We start from the raw sequence: 24,275 nt of genomic DNA on the forward strand, positions 1-24,275 counted from the left end.
AAAAAAAAAAAAATCGAAATTGAGAAGTTTTTAGCTCACATTATTAATTCATCGTTAAAAACAAACAAAAGAAAGAAGTCAAGAACAAAAATGATGTCAATAGCATGAACCTGAAAGCCAATTTTTGGGAAAATTTGAGAAGGTGCCATTTGTCGGAAGTTATTACATGTGAATTGACATTGTGGGTCCAGTCGTAATTTATACATCTTTTTAGTACAAGACAAACAAACAAAAAAGACCAAAATGGTTGCAGCCCACAAGCTTCTCCACATCACTGTCCTAGGAATGCAACACATAATCTTGCTGGTAAATGCCCTCAGTAGTGGATGTAATTTAGTGTGTATAGATGCTATTCCTAAGCTCTTGCAACATGCAGCAACTATTTATCTGTAGCATTATCTATGAAATGGAAGTTTATGTTTAAAAAAAATGGTTTTAGCCCGACGATTAGCATTGTACAATTTCGAGTATTAGACATTCTACTTCAGAATCTTACCTCTTGTTTAAAAATATTCCACTACTTGCTGTGAGCATTTTTGACTGCAATTTCTTCAGCAAAAATAACTTCTCCTAATAATTATTAGAAAAATGACTACAATGTTCCCGAAGCTGCAGTCTTTCCTACCTAAAGGTGGTGGACCAAAAATAAAAATAAAAAATTATTTAGTAAGTCTTCTTTCTTATGCTCAGCCTCTTTACATCCTTCTTTGCAGTAGAAGATGATCCCGGTAGCGTAATTCCTATCGTGGCTTGATACAAATCCTTCAATCTACAGATTAGAAGTGCAAGAGATCAAAAGACCCATTAAATTGATACAAATGGAAGTGGTTGATGTCCTGGGTAAGTCTAATTGAAACAATCTCAGTTACCTTGGCATGCTAATGAACAGGGCAATTACTGAAAGTCCGACGACCAGGGGATACACAGGGGCAGCAGTCAATTCCTGAAAACCGCCAAAATTTAGCGGACAAGTTAAAGTTCGTAGGAAAATTTTGAACGATTTGGGAGTCATGTAGAACTTACCTGCTTGTACATATCCTCTTCAATTCTAAACCTTAATGGACCAACATGAATTTGAGGCTGCCTCTCTAAGTCTACCTCAATGACCTCAGACACGAATCTATGGTTACCAGATGGCAGAGTAGATCGAAGTTGGACGACATGTTTACCCTTTGGTAAGTCCTTCACCTGAAAGAAATTTGAGATTGGCAAGGGAAAGATGGACTCAACCGTTGATGGATCACTGGCAGGACTTATTTCCACCCTGATATGCGAATGCATCTCCTTGATGTTTTTCCCCTCCACGTGCCCACTTAAAATGGTCATATCTGGCTGTTCAAAGACCACAAAATCTAGGTCTTTGACATCCTCATAGCCAACCTACATCATGAATCGGTCAGACAAATACAGCGTCTCTGTCAATGAGGACGACAAACACAAATCCAAGTACTATTAAAGCAAATTCAAAGATGTTAAATAGTCGCATAACAAGATTATTCACAAGTTCACTACAAATCACCCTTGCTCAAAATTGCTAGGTTTCTTCACTGGTGTCCATTTACCAGTTTACATATGTCAGTACTTGTTAATTTAACAGCAATATCCTGACAGAGAGCACTAAACCAGTTAACATGATCTCTTATAATATTTCCCTCGTATTACCCAAATGTACTATAAAAATAGTTGGTTGGCTTTCAAAAAGTTGCAAGTATTTCATGATATATTACTCGAGAACTATCAACGTTAAATATAGCAAAGAGTGCTGCATTTATCGTACTATTTTATTTCAACAAAAAGATTCAATAAAAGTCTATGAAGGAAAAGGAGAAAAAAGCAACAATGGCCATTTTCTTCATTTTTTACATATTCCAAATTATATGGTTCCCTTAATTCGGAAGATACTCCATACTTTGTGAGGAAAAAAAGGTATATTGTGTTACTAACAAGAAAGCAATTGACTGACTGCAGTAATTACAAAAGAAAAACTACAGTTCAACGATATTAATTATTGCTTGAGATATCACAACAAACTACTCCCTGAAATTTGGCATAAACAAATTTTAATTTGAGGAGGGAGCATACAGCTTGAGAACTGAACCTTCGCCTAGGATAACTGTCAAAATATACTTTGCTATCTGATTTACATGTCTCAATCAACAATTGAAGCTGACCTTAACAGCCAAGGACCCTGGAGAAGCGCGTTCAATGCGTGTGCTATCAAGCTCACCCTTCCTTGCTACCTTTATTACATAGGTAGTGTCAGGTTGGAGGCCCCTGAGACGGAAACTGCCAGAAATATCTGTTTTCGTCTCCTCATAAAAACCTTTTGACTCGGCTCTAGCTTCCACATATACACCGTCTTTTGGTTGACCAGACAATAGAGTTACTTTTCCTAAAGCACTGCAAAGGGAGTAAACAACTTCTAGATTCTTTCATTTATAGATCATGCAGTTCGGAAAACAGAAACATAAGATGACTTAGAAATTGTGGACCACAATTTGACAGTTGAATCACACAAGATGTTTGAATCTCACCAAACATTGAGTTTATGGTAAGTCACTTAAAAGGTACAAAATAAAATTCAGCATCTAGTGTTAAAGTTCACACTCCAAAACATTTTATCAAAAGAAAGTAAGGTTTTGTTGGTTGCATCCTTAACCCAAACAAAGCTTGATCCAGATCTAGCTCAAAAGCTTATTTCATGATAATAAAACGTGCAACACTTTAACATCGTCATGCAAGAAGTAAAAAAAAAAAACCTTGAATGATGCACCCTGTAGTTGATGACCAGCCATCCACAGTTTAAACATAAGATAAAGTATCGTCTTAGAAGAATTAACTTCCACAACAGATTCTTTAATGGGGATCGAGCGTATTTAGATTCCTTAACATTCAAAAAATATTGAAACTTATCTCATCATAAAATTATGAAACAATTGCCCACTATCAAGAGGGAAATCAGAATACAAAGAAAAGAGAGAGACCAACAATAAGTTTGATAATATTTGCGGTCATGCACAAAAATAATCATGGGAAGAGAGTGTATTATCATGGTGCCAACAGGATTTTGATCCAACATAGATACATGATTAAAATTATTTTCAGATGATAGGATTTTAATTTTTAATGGGTCCATTAAAAAATGGAAAACCTGTCAAGAATCAATCTAGCGTACATATAAATATACCACTTTCAATTGTGAATTTCCTTATATGTCCTTGTTCATTTAAGTTGGCCAATTAAATTATTAGGTTATCTTAAGGTTTTTTTTTTGTAATTCATTGTCCATCTTAAATGAATTTGGACATTAATACACATTCCTCTTTATTTCTTAAATTTTATGCCAAAAAAAATATTATTTTACATTTCGTTGTTCATTTAAGTTAGTAAATTAAATTAATATGTCTTTTTAAGGGTTTTTTTGTGATTCATTGTCCATCTTAAATAGATTTGGACATTAATTCACATTCTTTTTTATTTTCTAAATTTTATGTAAAAAAATTATTTATTTACATTTCTTAGTCAATTTTTGTGATTCATTATCCATTGTCTATGTGTACTCTATTTAAGTTACACTTCAATTGTGAATTTCTTTATATGTCTTTGTTCATTTAAGTTGGCCAATTAAATTATTAGGTTATCTTAAGGGTTTTTTTTTTTTTTTTTTGTAATTCATTGTCCATCTTAAATGAATTTGGACATTAACACACATTCCTCTTTATTTCTTAAATTTTATGCCAAAAAAATTATTTTTTTACATTTTCTTGTTCATTTAAGTTAGCAAATTAAATTAATATGTCTTTTTAAGGGTTTTTTTGTGATTCATTGTCCATCTTAGATAGATTTAGACATTAATTCACATTCTTTTTTATTTTCTAAATTTTATGTAAAAAAATTATTTATTTACATTTCTTAGTCAATTTTTGTGATTCATTGTCCATTGCCTATATGTACTATATTTAAGTAAATTTTAGTTTTGATTTTGGTAAAATTCACTATTCTGTTAATTTTATTTTTATTGTTTTTTCCGTTTTGAATGATATTTGAATGAAAAATATTTTTGCTGATTTATCATTTAAGAGAGCTGTATTATGTCGCGGATTGAAAAATGTCATATAAATAAGTAAATATATATGATTTATTGTCATGATGTATTTTCATGTATTGTGTTTTGATATATTTAGATTGATAAATACTTATAAACATGATGTTATTCAAACGACTTTAAACATTATCTAATTCTCGTGATTATATTTTTCATTATTAGTCACCTACGTGCATCGCACGTGTACATTCCTAGTTTGATTAAATATATGAGGTTGATGATTTAACGTAAGAGTTTATACCTAAAAGCAACTCGGGTAGCATGAAATACGACTTCCTTGGATTCTCCAGAGCCAATTTCAATTGGCTGGGCTGGAGGAGAGAAAGCATACTCCTGGAAAAAGGAAAAAGAATGTCATTCAATATTATGATGTCATTACCTAAAAAAATGAGTCACCAAATGTGTGGCATAAATTTTAAAAGCTTATCCAATTATGCTGTGGCGTAAATTTTAAAAGCTTATCCAATTATGCTTGAAAATACACAACTTTGACATATGCTAATCATCAAAGAAGCAAAATAAGTGTCTGGGAATAGAGCAAGAGAGAGAGCTTTGAAACCAGCTTTCGGGTAAAATAAAAGGCAGATTCCAATATTTGTCGTTCTCACAAATTTTCCACACAAGCAACTGAAGCTTTGCTTGTAATTGGGAACTTAAAATGTACTACAGACAATAATGAACAAAAATACATATCAAGAGCATTGAAATCCACCAAATACCTTCAACAAAGGTCGGAGATAAAAACTCCCAGGAAATAAACCATCAAAAACAAAAGTTCCACCAACACCAGTAATTGAATTGTTTCTATATCCATCTTCACCACTCAATGACAACAAAACAGAAGGGAAAGAGTCATTGATGTCTTCTTTAAAGTACAATCTCACGGAAATTTGACCAAGCTTCTGACAAGAAAAGGAATTGGATCCAACTTTTTTGACGTAATAACCAGGCTGCAAGTAAGAAGAAAATCTCAGACATTATGCTTGCCAGCAGTTGAAAAAATATTCATGTATGATTGGATTTTACGGAGCTAGACCTACACGAGATTTCATGAGTGCATTTACGAATGGCTAGGTTTCATATAAGCACTACTCTAGTATTGGCTGTTAGTGATGGAATTACATCCATATCAACCTAATCAGCCTTCGATTAAATCAAATATCCAGACAATAATAGTTGTAAAAAGATTATGCCAAGTACATACAGGCTGCCTCAAGGCAAACTAACTAGAAGAACATCTCCTGTCCATGGATCATTTTATAAACTCATCACCTCCTCGGCTTACACCAACACAGAAACTGAATTGAAAACATAAGGTCGCTGAATTTGTATTTGAAAGGAGATAGGAAACGAACTGAAAGGAATTGCCACACCATTTTCTGTAAGGAGATGAGCGAGAAAACTAAAACTTCAATGATGGAGGAGGAAACAGAAGAAGAATTGCATATTTTAGGGAACTCAGAACCCAACAACTTTCACTCATAAGTTAGCATCATGCAAGAAGCAAGCTGAGATACACTTCAAAGAGAAGGGCCTGCCTTGAACCCCAAGGTTCTCAGAGTGACAGAGTCTCCCTTAAGTGGATGTTGTACACTCTTACAATGAAGTTCTAACTTTTACGTTTTGTGAATTGATGTATATCATTATAACACTTCAAAGCTTCAACAAAAACTTCCAACAATCATATTTGTGGAATTCACGAGTTAAATAAGACAAACTGTGTCAAAGATGCTCATAATCTGAACCATTTATACATATTTCAAACCTTAGAGGCCTCAGTGATGTAATGTATATCATCATATAGAGGTCCTGCAAGAAATAAACCATCAGCCCCCGTCATAGTTTCAAGCGCTATATCTCCTTGCTTTAATAAAGAAATCTGGCTCTCTCTCTCTGCAACAACTCTTATATGAACATGAGAAAGCGGGGGTAAAACCGATCCTTCGATATATAACCCCAATCGGCCAGAAAATGTAGCAATTGGAACTTGGCAGCCATCTGATGTTACAGACACCTAATCAAGCAAGATGAAAATTTGAACATAGTAAATTAATTACAAATAGTGTATACTACTGTAAATAAAACTCTCCAAACCACTTACATGCTGTTGTCTTGGGTAAAACAACATTTTCTTTACCCCGTCATTCCTGAAGCAGTATTAACAAGGGTGAGAGCGTAAAATTCCTTGATAGAAATTTCAAAGGAAACCACTCACAAAAAAGACAAATCAATTGTATGAAAGAAGGAAGATCTTTATCAAGCAAGAAATATTTTCAATCACAGTGCAATCTCAACACCTTACTCTATTTACAGCAAGGCAAAGGAACAAGAAGTATCTTATCTCTATCCATAATAATGAATACCTGCTTGAATCTCAGTTGTACTGGCCTTATTTCATAGGGGCACTATTGGAAAATTACCTCATTAACTTGAGATTATTGACAAAGATTACGGTTAATTATATTTACCTCCCATTTGTATACCAACTGCAAGAAATGATAATCTTACGGGGTTAATGCAATTATTGATTTTTGGAGGTGATAACTAGGTATGACGTCAGTGAACTAGATGCAATAACCCCCAAAATTTCTTAAAAACTCAACGTCCTATGACAGAATTATTGCAAGTCTAAACAACTTCTACCTACACCAGTGGACATTAGAAGAAAAAGGTCAGGAACAAACAAAAACAAAAGAATATAGACATATCAAGGTTAAAAAGAGGTCAGGAACAAACAAAAACAAAAGAATATAGACATATCAAGGGTAAAGAGCTACTAATGGAATCAAACAGGAAATTCTTCTCTCTCATAAAGTAAAAAATTCAAAGGCAATAGAAAATTAACCAATGCGCCAAAGCCACAGTAAACATACCGTGAGTCACGAGGTACAAAGATGAGTTTTCTTCCAAAATTAGCCCAAACAGAATATGAGTAGACGGCACCCCGTGATTGATAAATTTCAGAGGATTCAAGTCCGGCTACAGTCCCATCAACACTAATTCCATTGTCCAAGATGTCAACTGGTATATTATCAGGTAAATTCTCATTTGATTCAACATTTATATGTCCTTTGAGAAGATATTTTTCCCCTTTTAAATAGATAGGCTACAAAATAAAGAAAACATTATCAAGATTGAAGTAGGGGAAATAAATCCAAGTATGATCAACTCCATCCCCTCCCACCCTCACCCCTTGTCCCAAAAAAAACTGCAACAGAAGAAAAATCCCTATTAGACCATACCGACAAGTCATAAGTATCAAATCTCAAAATGTTGCTCCCAAAAGAAATACACGAGTCAACAAACTGGAGTTCATGCGCACCAGGAGTCTCTACACAAATCCGTTGAGAACCTTTCTGCAATTTGGGAAAAAATATTAAGTATAAGAGATTTCAGAGAATTTGGAGAATAAATTTGAGATAATCAACCAATGAAGCTACCTTAATTTTCAGGTTCACACGAGAACCGTCCGCTGATATCAGGAAAGAATCCACTTCATGACTAGAAATCAAACTAACCATAAACCCTTTTTGAACAAAAGTAATATCTTCAACATCCTCTGCGCCAACATCCACATTAATAGAGTTCTGCTCCCAGCACCATATATCTTCTCCAGATGCAATAGAGGGGGAAAGGTTTTTGACCTACAATGGAACAGATCAAAGTCATAACAAAGAAAGTCATAACAAACTCATACTAAGGTGGGAGAATTGAAAATGCAACTTGAATTTTCTGACAGATTAACAATAACTAAAGATATTATTAAGGATGCCATCCAGAAGTGAACAAATGAAAGTGTGTGAGTGATGTGTTGATTTAGAGACTTCTTTCGTTGATGGTAATGGTGGAGGCTTTCAAGGAAACTGAAGATATAACTTAAACCCTCAGGCCCCCGAACTGTTTTCCAGAAATTAAATTAAATAAATAAAAACAGCAATTCAGAACTAAAAGAAACAGCAGATAAAGCACTGGGAAACAGTAGAAAATTGTCAAACCATATGCTTCGCTCGTTGTGAAATGCATTAACAATTAAATAAATAAATATCACAAAAGAGAAACAGAGATAGTGAACATGACTTTGTTTTCAGAAGGAAAAAGAATCAAATATCAGATGAATTACCTCAACCCTATAGTTACCCGGCAGTACGTTGGAAAATATAAATTCGCTATTCAGACTGGTCACACTGCTTATCCTCTCTTCTTTCCTGTTACCATCCAATCTTACAAGCACAACTGAAATAGAAGATCCACATTTTTCCTTGCAAACCACAGAGCCACGTACATTCACTTGTGCCTAATTTTTCAAAATAAAGTTCAGAAATTCCATAAAAAAATAGATGTCTCTTAGTGAATGCAGGCTGCATGCTACTTTAAGATTTTTTTGCAAAAAAATAAAACAAGCCATTAAGAATGAACATTCTCAACCATCTGAATGCAAGCCATATGATCTTGAACATTCACATCAATAAAGAAAAGTATTCTAATAGATGAAAAATCTCACCTGATAAAATTTGACACCCAGTAATGGTTTATTAACATTTACATCAATATAAGGTGGAGAAAAGAGAAGTTCTGGCGCACTATCAGGTGTGGCTGCAAAAGCTGATAAACGATACTCACCGGGTGGAACCTGAAAGGATTATTTACTTTAAGTTCCAACTCTTAATATAGAAAATCTCAATTTCATTACTGAACAAATAATAAAATGTGACCACATAAAAATAGAAAGGGCAATGGAAAATAAGAGTAATGCTATATGTACAACCAATTTTGTACAACAATACTTAGAACACAAAAAATTCAATACAAAAATTCATTTATTAAAATCTCATGATAAATTCAATACAAAATCTCACGATATAATAGCAAAATCTCGTGATATAATAACAAAATCTCACGATATAATTGTTGTAAATATCGTTGTACGATATTTTGGTTGTACCTTTAGCGTTGTTCGGAAAATAATAGTGCATGTTGTATAAACTAACTTAAAAAAAATATATTTATCAGAAACATAATTATATATAATTTAAGAATGTTCGAAATACAATATAAGCGGATGAGTGATCCACGAAACGCAAAAACAACAAAGATAAGACAATCTTCAAAGCATTACAAACTTCCAATCCCTAACAATATCTGAAATCGAAAGATGCTGAAATTCTTTAACCCTTGTGATTGTAGTCGCCACTCTGAACTTAATGAGTTCCCATACTACGCTGACGTCTGCTTGTGTGTCGTTAAAGATTCTGTTGTTTCTCTCTAGCCATATGCTCCAAAATAAGAAATGAATCATAACATACCATAGAATGCCAGCTCTGCTCCCCGTAGAGAGACCTGGATCGATGATGAACATGTCTCTATCCCTCTGTGGAAACACCCATTGAAATCTGAGCTCTTGCATAACCATTGTCCACAAACGACGTGAGTACGAGCAGTGTAATAGTAAATGATCATGAGTCTCTTCATTGCCTTGGCATAACGTGCACCAATGAGGGCATAAAGCACACGTTGGCCATCTTCTTTGCACTGAATCCGCTGTAGGTAATTTACCCAACGCCACAGTCCACGAGAACATTTGAACCTTTTGTGGGACAGGAGCTTTCCAAATATGATCGTTAGCAGGAAAAGTAGGGAAGTTTTGGATAGGGAAGAAGGAATCGTAAAAAGATTTGACCGAAAACAAACCCGAAGACTCCCTCAACCAAACCCTGTAATCCTCCACGCCTAACTGAACCATGACCGTATCTAACACCCGCAAGAATAACAAACTCTTCCAACTCTAAGTCATTTAAATTTCTCCTAAAACACACATCCCACCGATAAGTTTGACCGCCCTCAGCACTGACAACCTCTAAGAAGCTCAAGATAGGTTTGTTTGACACATTACATATTCTATACAAAGAAGGGAAACGGTCTTTGAGCGAGATACCCACTCCCCCCACACGTCCTCCCAAAACCGAATGTAGTTGCCCCCTCTCAAAACCGAACCCCACATTAGATGCATTGCCGGGAAAGTACGAGAAATGAATTTCCAAGGGCTTCTGAAAGTAACATTTGTGGCCAAACCCAAATCCCACCCATTGTCTTGAAGTCCATAAATGTTTTTTATCACCTTTATCCACAAAGTCTCATTTTCCTTTGTTCCTCTCCACCACCATTTTCCTAGCAACGCTCTATTCCTCAAAACGATATTCCCCAAGCCCAATCCTCCTCGGTCCCTCGGTTTGCAAACATGTTCCCAACCCACAAGATGACAGTGTTTATCCCCATCCAAGCCATCCCAAAGGAAATCACGCATCGTTTTTTCCATAATTTTTGCCACCTTGCTTCGGACCTTAAACAAAGACATGTAATATGAGGGCATAGCGCAAAGAACTGATTTTATGAGTGTAAGGCGGCCCCCTTTTGACAAAAACGCTTTCTTCCAAGTCGATAATTTTTTCGACATCTTGGATAAGACTGGTTCCCAAAACTCGAAAGTCGTAGGCCTACCTCCCAGAGGTACCCCTAGATACTTGATCGGCCAGTCATCGTGTTTGCAGCCAATAACTTGCGCCAAATCAACCACTTCCTCTTTATCAAAATTAATCCCCAAAATGACACTTTTTTGAAAGTTTATCTTCAATCCAGATTGTTTCCCAAATGACTTGATTAATTCCACAAGTGCAATCACTTGCGCCTTTGTTTGAACCATAAACAACGTGTCATCCGCGAATTGAATATGTGATATCTCAATTTTACCTTTTCCCACCACAAGACCTCTCACCTCGTCCGAAGACTTAGCCTTGTCTACCATCCTCCCCAAGACATCCACAACCAGGTTAAAGAGAAAAGGTGATAGTGGATCCCCTCGGCGAATTCCTCTTTCGCCTTTGAACTTCCCCCTCGGCTTACCATTAATAAAAATTGAGAACGAGACATTAGACACACACCCACGAATCCACTTCCTCCATCTATCTCCGAAACCCTTCTTTTGTAACACGAAGTCTAGAAATTGCCAATCGACGTTATCATACGCCTTTTCCAAATCTACCTTCAATACTCATCCCTTCATTTTTCTTTTGTGGTACTCATCCACCACCTCATTGGCGACGAGGCAGCAATCCAAGATTTGTCTCCCTTTTATAAATGCAGATTGGTTCTCGGCGATCGTACTCCTCAAGACTTTCTTTAATCTGTTAGTAAACACTTTGGCTAATATCTTGTACAAACTAGTTATCAAGCTTATTGGCCGAAAATATTTGACCCTAATCGCATTTTGCTTCTTCGGTATAAGACAAATATAAGTTTCATTCGTAATGCCATTTACCACGCCTCCCTCAAAAAACTCATCAAAGACTTTCAACAGATCCCCCTTCAATAAATCCCAATTCTTTTGAAAGAACGCTAAGGTGAATCCGTCCGGACCAGGAGCTTTGTTCCCATCACTGTCAAACACGGCCTTTTTGATTTCAATCTCCGAGAAAGGGATCTCCAACTCCAGTGCATCAGACCTATCCAAAGGGCACCATTCCAATCCATCCAAAACACCATCATCCCCCTCTGATCTTCTATAAAGATGAGTAAAGTATTTGACAATATTTTCCTCAATCTGAGTCTCATCCACAATTACGGACCCATCATCCAACTCCACCTTATCTATAATCGACTTATTCCTTCTGTTAGTTAACAACGAATGGAAAAATTTTGAATTTTGGTCGCCTTCCCTCAACCATCTCAATTTAGCTTTTTGACTTTCCATTTGGAACTTTTTAAAAGTCATTTTTTCCAGCTCACAACGTAGATCTCTTCTTTCCCGCTGAAAATTTTCAGACCATCTACCACTGCCTTCTAGCTCATCCAAAAATTTGATCCTAGCAGTCAACTCTCCGATACTGACATCCACATTACCGAAACCCTCTTTATTCCATCTTGACAAATCACCTTTCAACTTTTTCAGCTTAGTCATGAATTTGTATCCTTCCCACCCTTGATAAACCCCATCGTGCCACCAAATCTGCATTAGGTCTTTGAATTGTGATGTGACAGCCAAACGTTCTCGAATCTGAAAGGAGATGGCCCCCATTTCGACTTAGTGGTATCAAATATCACTGGGCATTAATGATCCGAGGTAATCTTTGGAAGCACCGTCTGTTTGAAATTAGGAAATAAATCCCTCCAACCATTAGTGATGAGAAATATGTCTAACCGACAACAGATCGGTGAAACTCTGAAATTAGACCAAGTGTATTTTGCATTCAGAAGTGGTGGTTCATGCAAACCTAATTCACCTATCAAGTTGTCAAAACAAAGCATACTCGTGGTAGAGGAGAGACTGTTCATTTTTTCTCTTGTGTTCCTTACTACATTGAAATCACCTCCCAAGCACCAATTGTCCTCACAAATAGCACTCAAACCAGCCAATTCGTCCCAAAATATCTCCCTCTCTCTTGGCTTCACTGGACCGTAGATCGCCGAGAACCACCAACTGATTGTATCATTGATCAAAGTCCGAATAGAAACCGAGAATTCCACTACCAAGTTATCACTAACCACCACGACCCTCGGATCCCACATCACTAATATACCTCCCGCACGGCCTTCCGAAGGCAAAAAGACCCAGTCAACAAACCTATACTTCCACACACTAGCCACGAAACACCTATCAATTAGTTCTTTCTTTGTTTCCTGAATCACCACAATGTCCAGACTTGCTTTTCGTATTATCCTTCGAACCAGTTCCCTTTTTTTTCAAATCCCCTCCTCCCCTAATATTCCAAGTGAGAATTTTCATAAAACAACCTTTTTACCCCTGGAGAACGAACCTTTGGCGTAGGTAATTCCACAACTCAATCTCTTCAATTCCCTCTGCAACGGTCCGGATGATACATGCCCCTGATCCCCACGATCACCACCCTCCAATTCATCATGCACATCCTTAGTGACACACCCAACCCTCTCCAATGTACGCCCACTGATCAGTTCTTGTTCTTTGCCCGGCAATTCATCTAAACTGTTCCCCTGACCTCCTAAAGGACCACTAGACAACCCCAAAACTAAAGGCGATTGTAAAACAGATTGGATCTTGGGGGATTGATTAAAGAAAGAAGGAGTGAAGTTGGTTAGTACCTGTCCCACATCAGAATTACCATTGTCAGGTGGCTTAGGCGCAGCGTAATCCTCAAGCCTCTTTGGTGTTAAGAACAAATCCTTCAGTGAAACATTCTGCTCTGCACATGTCGTTGATTCATCTGACTGCATCATTCCTTGGCTAGCATCATCTTCCGAGTCTAGTTCATTGTCCAGCAAGTCATCTCCTGAGTCAACAAACTTCATTGTTTCTCCTTCGTCGGAATCGTACAGCCCCTCATGCTCACTATCAACACCTAATCCGAATTCTGACTCAAACTTCCCTTCATCTCCGTGCCCCACATCTAGCGGATCATTTATTCTTAATTTTTTCCTGCAGTACACATTCCCATACGGAGGCAAAAATTGATTGCTGTTTCCTTTGCACTCCCCATTTTGCATTTCCATATCATTGTCGATAGTCATCGATTGGACTGGTGATTTTCTGAAGTCTTCAGCAATCTTTGGAACAATTTTTGTTAAGATTTTAAACACTTTGCCCGCCTTTGTATTTGTCGGTTTATCTTTGAAACTCCCTGGTTTGCTGATATGAACCTTCGGAATAATAAAAACATGTGATTCCACACTTTTCTGCCCAAAATCTTCATGTTGATGACGTTCCATATTTGCTGCAGAATTACTTGTTTGATTTCCCATAACCCCCTTCTCTTTGGCGTCTTTTAAGGAAAATGCTTCAGCCCCCTTGCCTCTTTTTTTCCACTGCAGTAAATTTTTATTCCCCCATCCCGCCAACGTCTTCTTGCCATTCACCACAACATGTGCATAAGTTTGTCTATGATACTGCTCATAAGCCCCCGGATCGAAAGATTCCACTTGAATTTTAATCTCTCTTTCCTTCCCTTCCAGATGTAAAAGCAATGTATCCCTAATGAACCCTCCCTCGACACCTTTAACCTTAATTTTTGCCGCCTACAAATTACGAAAAAGTCTTGTATCTTCATTGATATCCAGCAGTCCCCCACAATTCTCCCCTATGAGATTAAAAGTGTCCTGAGACCAGCAATTCCAAGGTAGCCCATATATTAGAATCCAACTGTTGCAGCACTTGAAGACCCTTTCTTCCGTGTTTATATCCGTTCTCCAAGCCTCAAAATCCAAAGTGACCCCATTCTCAAAAAAACCCCTTCTCAACTTAGTGAAATATTCAAAGTCTTCTGCATTCGGTGGCCACCACACTGCCTTATTTGCTTGGAATGGAAAAACCTTGACCTGTTTCTTGGTGGATTTCCCAAGGACATTTTGAATGTTGTCCCAAGAAATATTCACCTTGCCCTTTGTAATCACAATTGCTTCAAGCCATTTCAACTCCTTTATTTTCATTTCTGTCAGCTTCTTAGTATTCCAATCCCTCGTTGATGCTCTATCGTCTTGAGTAGAGGCCTTTACTCTCGTTGGAAAAGAATCGCATTGTGGCTCCGGTTTAAGGACCTTTCTCTGTGATCTTCCTGCCAATAACTTTCCCAAAATATGAGCTATCTACTGCCATCCCCCTGAGCCAAAGCCGCTGGGCACAATTGTATTTTACTTTCTTCCGTGTGGGTTGTACTTGGACACCTCAATGAAGCTTCCACGTTTGTTTACAAACTTTTGCAGCGTGAATACCGAATTACGTCCCCTGTAACGATGAAAAACCGATGATGGAGAAGGATAGTTGCCAAGTTCGTGAAATCTTTGGCTTAACCAACGTGCCTCGTCGCGGTCAAAGTCCACCATATAGCTCTTCTTCCTGGTTCTTTCTTCCCACCAGATGGATCTGCCCCCAAAGCCCATTCGCATCTTGAAGATTTTGTGTTCAATGAGTACACTATCATCACAATCGTTTCTACCGAACATGCGTTCTTGCGTGCGATACATAATGGTGCGAGTCAGCAGGTAGAGTGTTGACGAAGATGAGGAAATGGTTAACCTCGAAAAGAAGAGGCTTACAAGCTCTCGGACAAGAAGCTTAAAAAGAGGACGGAAAATGAAAAAGATGAAAAAGATGGTCGCCGGCGACCGGCGACGACGCCGGTGGAAGGGGGATGATGCGGTCAGCAGAAACTCAGGAGATGAATGTATAGATGGAACGGGAGGAAAACCGAGTAACCGCAGACGGAAAAGGGGAGGAGAGCATTTTGAAAAATTCTCTCACTAGATTTGCCACCCAAAAGAACAATAAAAAGTATCCTTAAAAAATTATAACAAATGCTAATGTAAACAAACCTAACATGATAGAGGCTTTTATTGGTTAGGAAAAAAATAACAGTAGGCAATGAAGGGTTAACAGATGAGAGTCCACTACTTTCCAACTTCAGTAATTTGTGATGTCTGATTGAAGTGATATCGGAAAGTTGATGTGTTTGTTAAGAGTATGATGATAACAAAGACATCATGTTTAAGACACTGTAATCGATGCTTAAATTGTATAGCCAATACCATCATAAACGTTCATATGAACTAAGTTCAGAAGTATTATTACTACACTTTGATATGATAGTCTAAAACCACACAAAACAAACCCAAAACAGTAAAAAACAACTGCTCAGGTTTACGACTTAGTGACTTACCTCAAAGCAAAAATTCCCACTCTCATCGGTCTGTTTCACTTGGGGTTTCACGTTCTCCGGTCCATGAGTCAAAGCTACCTGGAATGAAGAAATATTTATTCCTTAACACGAGATTTAATTTAATAAGAACTACACACTAGACAACTTACCCAATGTCAAGGCTAGGATATAATTGCTAATGAAGAACTACTAGAAAAGGAGAATAAGAGAGAATTTTGTAAGGGTTTCTTTCCTAGTCTTCTAAATCTAGTTACTCAAGCAGCTTACTAAAGATAAACATGATAACGAAAGTCAAATCACCTTAGCTTTGTAATCAGGACTAACAGTCTGAGCAAGTCCACATAGATCATATGATACCACTTTGATATCAGCAATGGAAGCCATGTTGGGCAAAACCTAAGAAAACAATTACAAATAAGGCAGAAGAAAAAAATAATATTAATGAGTATCCAATTAAAACATATAAAGATAATTATCCCCACCAAAATTTTTCTAGCAATTATTTGTCTATTTACTAGTCTGAAGAAATATCGAACACGTCAGCATGTTAGGAAAAATGTGAATAACATAAGATTGACTTACCAGAAAGTCATTCAACTTTTCGAACTTATAGTGATCTTTCTTGGCTTCAATACTGTATCTTTTAGAAGTAACCTATAAGTATTAACCAATTGTCCGTGTAAGCCAAACGAGGGTCATCTTTTGCATATTTAAATGTAAACGAAGAAGATATGATTGGATAAGGATATTTAGGATGCTAGATGGTAGAGATGAATTGACCCACATGTAATTAAAGTACATGTTGTAATTTCTCAGTAAAAAAAAAAGCACGACAATCTTGTGGCAGAAAGCCAGAAACAATTCTCTTAAGCACCACTTGTAGCAAACCAAATACTAGAAAATGATTATGTGTGTGTGTGTGCTTGTTGTATTAAATATCATAACTTATTCTTGGTGGTATTAAAAATGTATTATGCATGCTATTAGATATGATATTTAACTCAATTACATTTTCTTAGCCTTGGTTATGGACTTGTACAATTTACATCTCGAAATAGATCGACAATGATCCAATATGCTGCGAGCCACGTGAGCCCAGAAAGAAGATGTGATATTCACGCTATGAACCATAAGAAACACAATCACCACAGGTTCAAAGACCCTTTTAAAATCAGATTTAATAAGAAACATCTGTCTTATACGGAATAAAGAACGACATAACACTCGAAGATATAAAGGAAAAGACAATGCTGCCCTAAGAAAAAAATTCAATAAAATAGTTTTCCTCTCTTAGGCGTGAAATCATGAAATTGTTTTTTCTAATTTCTTAAAGAAGATTTTATCCAGAAATTAACATGTTAGGGTTTTTCTCGAGTAAAAAATTTTTAAAACTGTATATTTTTCCTTTTGTACGCTTGAAATTATGAAGGTTTCAAATTTCTTAGAGAAGAAAATTTTATCCGGAAATTAACAAGTTAGTATGGGCTTATTTAGAAAGGCCACAATATTTTTTTTATAAACAATTTGGTAAATTCATTAATTCTGCATGTGATTCGAGTGAGACAATCTAGTTCATATTAGTTTATTGACTTTAGATTCTAACAACATAATCAATATCCACTCTTGATCCCAATAAGCACCAGATATAGAGTTTTGAAACCTCAGATTTTCAGGATGCTAAGAATCATAATTCCGTCCTCAACGGGTTTTACTTGTATTTAAAAAATGATTTGAAAAATATTTTGCATCTCACAGCAGGATCACAGATCCATAGAAAGGGTTTATGCCAGTGCACAATACCTCATGTAAAGCACCATAACTTCGTGAAATGATAGTATAAATCACTCAAACATAGAGAATACAACGCAACGGACATGCGATAAAAATAAAAATAGTCAATTTTTCCCATCATTAAATACTGATTGAATAACCACTTGGTTGAACACTACTATAAGATGGGAATGTTCTTACCTGATCAAGTTTGTAATATCCTTCTTTATCTGTAATAGACCTTTCTTGATCATCTACCACAATAGAGGCATTATCAACTCCAGTGCCACTATCATCAACCACACGCCCCCCAACAGAAAACCCAGTAACCTAATGTCATTGCCACAATAGTTCAAATCAGGCAATGTCATGTATATTTCATTTTTCGACGTACAAAATTCCATGAAAAGTGAAACACAGACAGCCTACAAAAAGTTGAGATATGACGAAAGTAGGAAAGGGAAAGAAGAAAGAGAATAAAATAAAATAGCTTCTCGTAATGTCGACGCTTCAAACCACCCAACCAATTATATACCTGAAACTTTTGAGGGGCAATAGCATGATCATGTTGAACAGATACCAACAATGAAGGAGGAGAAACATCAAAAATTGTATTTTCACCCTTGTAGAAAGGCACGAGATTATAGATACCTGCAAGCATTTCAGTGGCACAATCAATTATTCTCTTTCTGCGAGCATTACTTGTATAGTAAGCCAAATCATCATGAAACAAAAGCCATCCAAAAAAAGCTACAATATAGGTGGACATGACGAACACACACTGGCACACTTGATATCAAACTTGGAATGATTAATTTAGAAACAAAAGTTGCCCAGCGGTTCATAAAATGCTGAATATCTAGAGAATCAATTGCAGAGAAATAGAAAAGTACCGCACGGTATCGATTTAAATGTGAACATTCCATCAGCATCAGATACTGAATGACAAAGAGCTTTACTCATCCCAGGTGCATTACCAGATTCATAAGGACAATCCAACTCCAAGACATCATCTGAGTATAAATAAAAATGAACTCCCAATATGGGATTTCCCTATCAAAACAGAAATAAAGTTAGATTTGTTTATTTCAGGAAAATACCATAAAGTAATTTCTTGAATAGAGGCAGTAGCAACTGAAAAAAATCACAACTTTACATAATTTTAAGATGTAGAGGGAAAATCTCATTTACAAATTTTCTTTAAAAGTGTGAACTATTTGTAAAACTTTACTATAGCTGTTGTAAAACTTCAATAAATTAGTAGATAAAACAATACAAAAACGTGTATATTATCATCAAATCTCATTGCAGAGCTTCTGTGCAAGTTCACCAATCCAAAGAAGCATTGGATACAATAAAGGATGGGTAAAGAGTATCTTATTATATGATCATCAAGCATATTTTATGACCACGAGCAGCAAACAATGGATAACATTTGGATTGAGCTGTCGTTTTTTCCTCATCAGAAAGTGGAGAACAGAGTGTCTGGAGGAGTTGAAACGATTCAAAAAATGGCAATGATTTTGTTACATTAAATTTGAACAACCAATGAGCAATGTCAAATTCCACCACCACCAAAAAGGCCTAAAAAGGAAGCAAGTGCTAAATTACTCATGAACGAAAGCTACCTGAGCAACCACAAGTCCACGAATATCATAGCCAGAAACGAAGAAAATATCATCTACCACACCATTATCAAACTCTAACTCCACCTGCAGGATCAAGTTGAAGTTGAGAAGCAAATTAATCACAAATAAATGTTCAAAAGGGTGTAATATGCGGTAAAAGAAAAGAGGATCATGACTTCAATTACCTCAGCAGATCCCTTGACCTCGATATTTAAATCACTACGTGTAGCACGTATATTGTACTTTCCTAGACCCAAGTAAAGATATAGTTAAGAAAATGAGACGTGTACAGAAAGTATAATATATTAATATCACCAATAAAACTCATGATAAATTCCATTTTATCATAGAAATGTTATTTTCCTATTGATATATTTAAGAAAATGAGATGTATACAGAAAATATAGTATCACCAATAAAATTCATGATCAACTCCATTTGTTAAACTGAAAAGGATGTTATTTTCACCAGACCCCAAGACTTACTCGTCTAACACAGTATCCTGGCAATAGAATCCAAACTTTTTGAGGCGTGAATATTCATGGTTGTGAAATTTTTGCATGTTTTACATGGCTATAATGCACTGTTAAAAAACTGAGTTAATTATAGACCTGGAATTATATTTTTGAACAAGTAACTTCCAGTAGATGATGTCAAAACTGATGAGATAACATCTCCATTGCCAGACAAGAGTTCAACATTAACATTCGATGGACCACCACTTTTATGCACACAGCTATCCCCGCCAACTGCTCCTACAACTCTTCCAGATAAGGTGAACCTGTAGAAGTAATAGCCAGATAAATCCAAAGAAATGAAATATATATAGGGCAGACAAATCCCACGATGTCTGCAAAACATGAGCACAGTAAATTAGTAAAGATGAGTACAAACCCAGTAAACCGAAAATTAATATCTTCATTGGCATTACAACCAGTGTGATCAATAACAACAGGAACCTAAAATGAAATTTTAACATAAGAATAGATAGCAATGATATAAAAAAATCACTTGAAACCGCACAATGGAAATGCAATTGTTAATGAGAAACACAATCTAAAAAGTTCCACAACACTTAACTTGTTCTGGGGCAAATGACCATCCGTTAGGCCCCTTGATCTTGATCACAAAAGAACCCTATGATCAAAGTAAGAAAGGAAAGTTTCAGACTTTATAATTAACTTTAAATGTGCATGAGACAAGAAATGTATAAAATGAAATTGAAATGATCACTAATGTAATCAGACAATTGAAAGAGACTGAACTTGCATTAAACCGACCCAAGTCCTGTTCATAATCATTAATCAGCCATCCCTTCTCTCCAGTTTTTATTTCTCTCGATTTAGTATAATTGATGTGATTCACAGCCAACATGTTGGACAAGTTCTTTAGAGATTGGATTCTTTAAAACTACTGCAGGGATGGTTTTTTCATGTGTGTTCCTCACTCAAGATTGAGACTCATTCGTTCTGCTTAATCCACCCTCCACCCCCACACCAAACAAATCCATTGGCCGTATAAAAAAAGTAGAGGTCTAGCATCTCATTAAATAAACCCCAGGAATTTCATAGTCCATGTGATTCCATATCCCTTTTGCATGCATATAAACTTCATGATCTAAGTTAAAAGAGTTTAAAGGTTAGAATTAAGAATAACGCCGAAGCTTCAGCTTGTATAAGTTTCCAGTGGGCCTTAAATAAGTTCTGAAGGGCACAAAAACATGTGACAGTCTACATTCTCGTTCCATCAATAATCCCATTAAGATCCCAAAATTCCCCGTCTGAACCCACAAACAATTTCCAGTATCATGTCGTAACTTGAGGCATTCCATCCACAAGTCCCGACCACTTAATGAATCGCACAAGAAACTTTTTATTAGCTAAGAAATATTATTTACAAATTCAGGCATCATCAGAGGGGAAAAACACAAACACAATGAACTACCTTGTCATAAATTGGAATGAAGTAGTACCCATTTGGAGCACATTGTGTCTGGTCCTTGACCAAACCATCCAACGTCCTAAGCTCAACCTGTACTCTAGAAAATCAGTATCGCTGCATCTACTCTAACCAAAAATAAATGAATAAAATATCTTTACAATCAAAACAAAACCAAGATAGGTGCAAGTTCCCTTACCGTCACGTGAGAGTAATCCAATTTCGCAGTAGCAGGCCTCCTTGATTTTATCAAATCTGAACTCGCCTGCCAACTCACACATAAATCTTTCAGTAAATCTCCGAACCCAACAAATATATCAAATATGCGCTATCCAATTGGATCAAAATCCAGTAGAATATAACACAAGAACCAACGAATATCTTATCAGACCTCAACGAATCCCCCGCATCCTTGGATAGTATCAGCAATCCCGAGAGTTGAAAGGTACAGAAGTGCAAATACGAATAGGAACAACCCATTAGCGGAGATCATGATCAAAACTGTTGATGGTTCAATCCGAGCGTGGGAGTTCAGATCTTAGTGCCGCATGTTTTCAATATTGGTCTCGACGAATTTGTTCCTAGTTTGGAAGTGGGGTTTGTTAGTTGTTAGCAGGTTACATTAAATAATTCAGGGTTATGGGGGGGTGTTTTGCTAATTAATTCAATTATTTTGTACTTTGACTTCTCTTGTTAAACATCACACGAATCAAGCATTTCGTAAATATGAGGGATTCACGGAAAATAGACTGCGTTATGAAGTATTTAAAAAAAAAATCTATAAGTCAATTTACTTAAATGTCCTTGTATTTTAAGTGTAAATACAACATTAAATTTGATTACATATATACATTTACTTTAAACACGTAATTCATTCTCATCAGTCGACTCAACCTAAATCTTCTCCGTCGACTCCCTTTTCATTTCCTTTCCGACTACAATTCTCAACACAAATTGACGCAATGGCTAATAATAATCTGATAATATTAAAGTTTATTTTGATTTATTGTTTATTTTCGTTGGTCGATCGACTGATTGAAGAAGTAAATTTCGACCACGTTTTGGTCGACCAACGTGGGAGTCGACCAAGCTTAGATCGACCATCTATCCACTCTTGGATCTATCCAAGACCCAACAATGGTCGACCAAACAATGGTCAACCATTGTTTGGTCGACCATTGCTTTGGTCAAAGACCAATTTGGTCGACCAAACAATGGTCGATGGTATTGATTGTTGGGTCTATCCAAGCTTGATGTTTGGGTCGAGCATAAAACAGCGTAGGTCACCCACGCTGTCGATCTGTGGGACCTTTAGCTCCTAATCGTTATTACAATGCACCTTGATTAAGGTTAACTAATCACAGCGGAAAACGAGTTTAAAATTTCTTTACCATGAGCCCAAAATATTTCTTCTATAATTTAAATACTAAAAATAGTATTTAATCTCACATCATAAACATGCCTACACATAATCAAAATCAATCATATACAAACAACTCATATCCTCGGGACATGCCCCGGTATATAAATACATATACATATATACTGGGAACAAAATATAAACCTCAACTCAAACTGTGACTCCCTCCAGAAATACCATCTCCGGTCTCCTGATATCCTGGAGTACCTGCCATTGTCCACACACAAAGACAACAACAGCCCCCCTTGGGAGTGAGCAAAGCTCTGTATGGAACAACCATCATATATACCACAAGTATCTAAACAATGATATATGGTATGCATGTATGTCGTGGAGGTATCAGGTCAAATTCTCATCCACTGAGCACATGTCAGAATCAAACGAATCGCTATCAAATCAATGCTCGAGCTGGCACACCGGCCTCAATAAAGGATACTCGTATGATAGCGTCGACAAAGCGCCATCAAATCCCAAATCTCATATCAATCGTCAGGGCCACAAATGTCTATGTTTTAAGGGTCATATAATACCAAACATAACATTGTATTCACAAACCTCAGAATCAAATCATATCAGGGTATCCAAGGATCATAGCTCAACATGCATGTCATGTATCGATGTATGCATCAAACGATGTGTGTTAACAAAACATTTATTTTATACATCGATATTCCAATCACAATGTCATGTATGCCACATAAACTCAACAAATAAGGCATATAGACATGTATTCTCATTCCAATCAATCAAATCAATCCAACATATATCATATAATACAGATACCTGTCGTATGTTACCCGATCGCAACATACCTCAATTCTTCGTTTCCAGTTGATGTAGCCTGAAGATATCGGTATAATACTTTATCTACATCAATAACATACTCATTCCAATCAATAACATAATCCAAAATCATTAATATGAGTTTCAAATATCATTTGAAACTTCAAAAATTCATATCAAATCATATCATAATTCAATTCCGACTTCAAAACTTAGTTTCTTGTCGGTTATTCTACCACATATAGGAATCTCGACTTCAAATACATGCTATTTCAGCACTTTCATATTTAAAGGTACTGAAACTAGAAGAAAGTTACCTCAAAAGGAAGCTCTCGACGCGAGGATTCCGAATATATAATTTGTTTCAAGTTTGGACAACGTTTCGAGGTGATTTCGTACGAAAGAAATCGAATTCCCTCTTTCTCTCTCGAAGCTTCAGCAAGGGATAAAGAAAATACAGACAAAATTCATTCTTATCAGCTTTATAACGTGTGCTACAGAAGCATTCGCGCATATGCGCGCATAGTTCTGCCCGCACGCGCAGTTCTGCGCGGGTGCGCGCCTTGCTCTGTCCGAAACGCTATTTTAGGTTTCGAATTAGCAAAAATGGTAAACAGGAAAGTTTTAGATCTATGTCTTGGCTTTCATTTGTCACTGACCTCACTCAATTTGGATATCGGATGCGAGAGTTATGCTCATTCTCCCAAACTGTGTCATTGTAGGAACTACAACGCACACGATACACTTCGGGATGATTTTGCCCAAATTTCCAGACGGATTTGGACAAAACTCAAAACATGAAAGTTTTAGTATTATGTATTATCTTTCCAATGAAATTGGCCTCATGTCATTTGGACCAATACTCTGTTAATTATGCTAAAAACCGTAACATGTGTCACTTTTCTGTTGCGGTTCATCACATGTTTCAAATACAAATCAATTTCTAATACAAT

At 36.5% G+C, this 24,275-nt stretch overlaps 1 protein-coding gene across 1 annotated transcript; it reads right to left on the reverse strand.

The window, feature by feature from the left end:
• Positions 1 to 447: 447 nt before the first annotated feature.
• Positions 448 to 21,727, reverse strand: LOC142530019 (uncharacterized). Its single transcript, XM_075635772.1, has 27 exons — positions 21,511 to 21,727; positions 21,319 to 21,384; positions 21,126 to 21,212; positions 20,262 to 20,318; positions 20,076 to 20,140; positions 19,793 to 19,962; positions 19,367 to 19,428; positions 19,182 to 19,265; positions 18,447 to 18,606; positions 18,089 to 18,204; positions 17,755 to 17,883; positions 16,366 to 16,437; positions 16,084 to 16,179; positions 15,784 to 15,861; positions 8,607 to 8,735; positions 8,226 to 8,399; positions 7,546 to 7,749; positions 7,348 to 7,461; positions 6,979 to 7,211; positions 6,207 to 6,252; positions 5,871 to 6,119; positions 4,825 to 5,055; positions 4,347 to 4,438; positions 2,172 to 2,400; positions 1,024 to 1,380; positions 870 to 943; positions 448 to 769 (listed from the first exon to the last, which is right to left on the reverse strand). The coding sequence occupies exons 1-27, from the start codon at positions 21,610 to 21,612 to the stop codon at positions 664 to 666; spliced, it is 3,582 nt and encodes a 1,193-aa protein (XP_075491887.1). The 5' UTR covers positions 21,613 to 21,727; the 3' UTR covers positions 448 to 663.
• Between the last annotated feature and the right edge of the window lie 2,548 nt (positions 21,728 to 24,275).

The sequence above is a fragment of the Primulina tabacum genome, chromosome 16 (genome assembly GCF_025594145.1).
Source record: "Primulina tabacum isolate GXHZ01 chromosome 16, ASM2559414v2, whole genome shotgun sequence".
In the NCBI taxonomy this organism is placed as follows: Eukaryota; Viridiplantae; Streptophyta; class Magnoliopsida; order Lamiales; family Gesneriaceae; genus Primulina; species Primulina tabacum.

Bases quoted from the DNA above. Each gene is read 5' to 3' on its own strand.
- LOC142530019 (XM_075635772.1), bottom strand. From the start codon at position 21,612: ATGATCTCCGCTAATGGGTTGTTCCTATTCGTATTTGCACTTCTGTAC. The intron at 5,056-5,870 runs GTTTGAAATATG...TCTTACTTGCAG, and splicing joins ACATCACTGAGGCCTCTAAG to CCTGGTTATTACGTCAAAAA. The intron at 4,439-4,824 runs GTATTTGGTGGA...TCCTTTTTCCAG, and splicing joins ATCTCCGACCTTTGTTGAAG to GAGTATGCTTTCTCTCCTCC.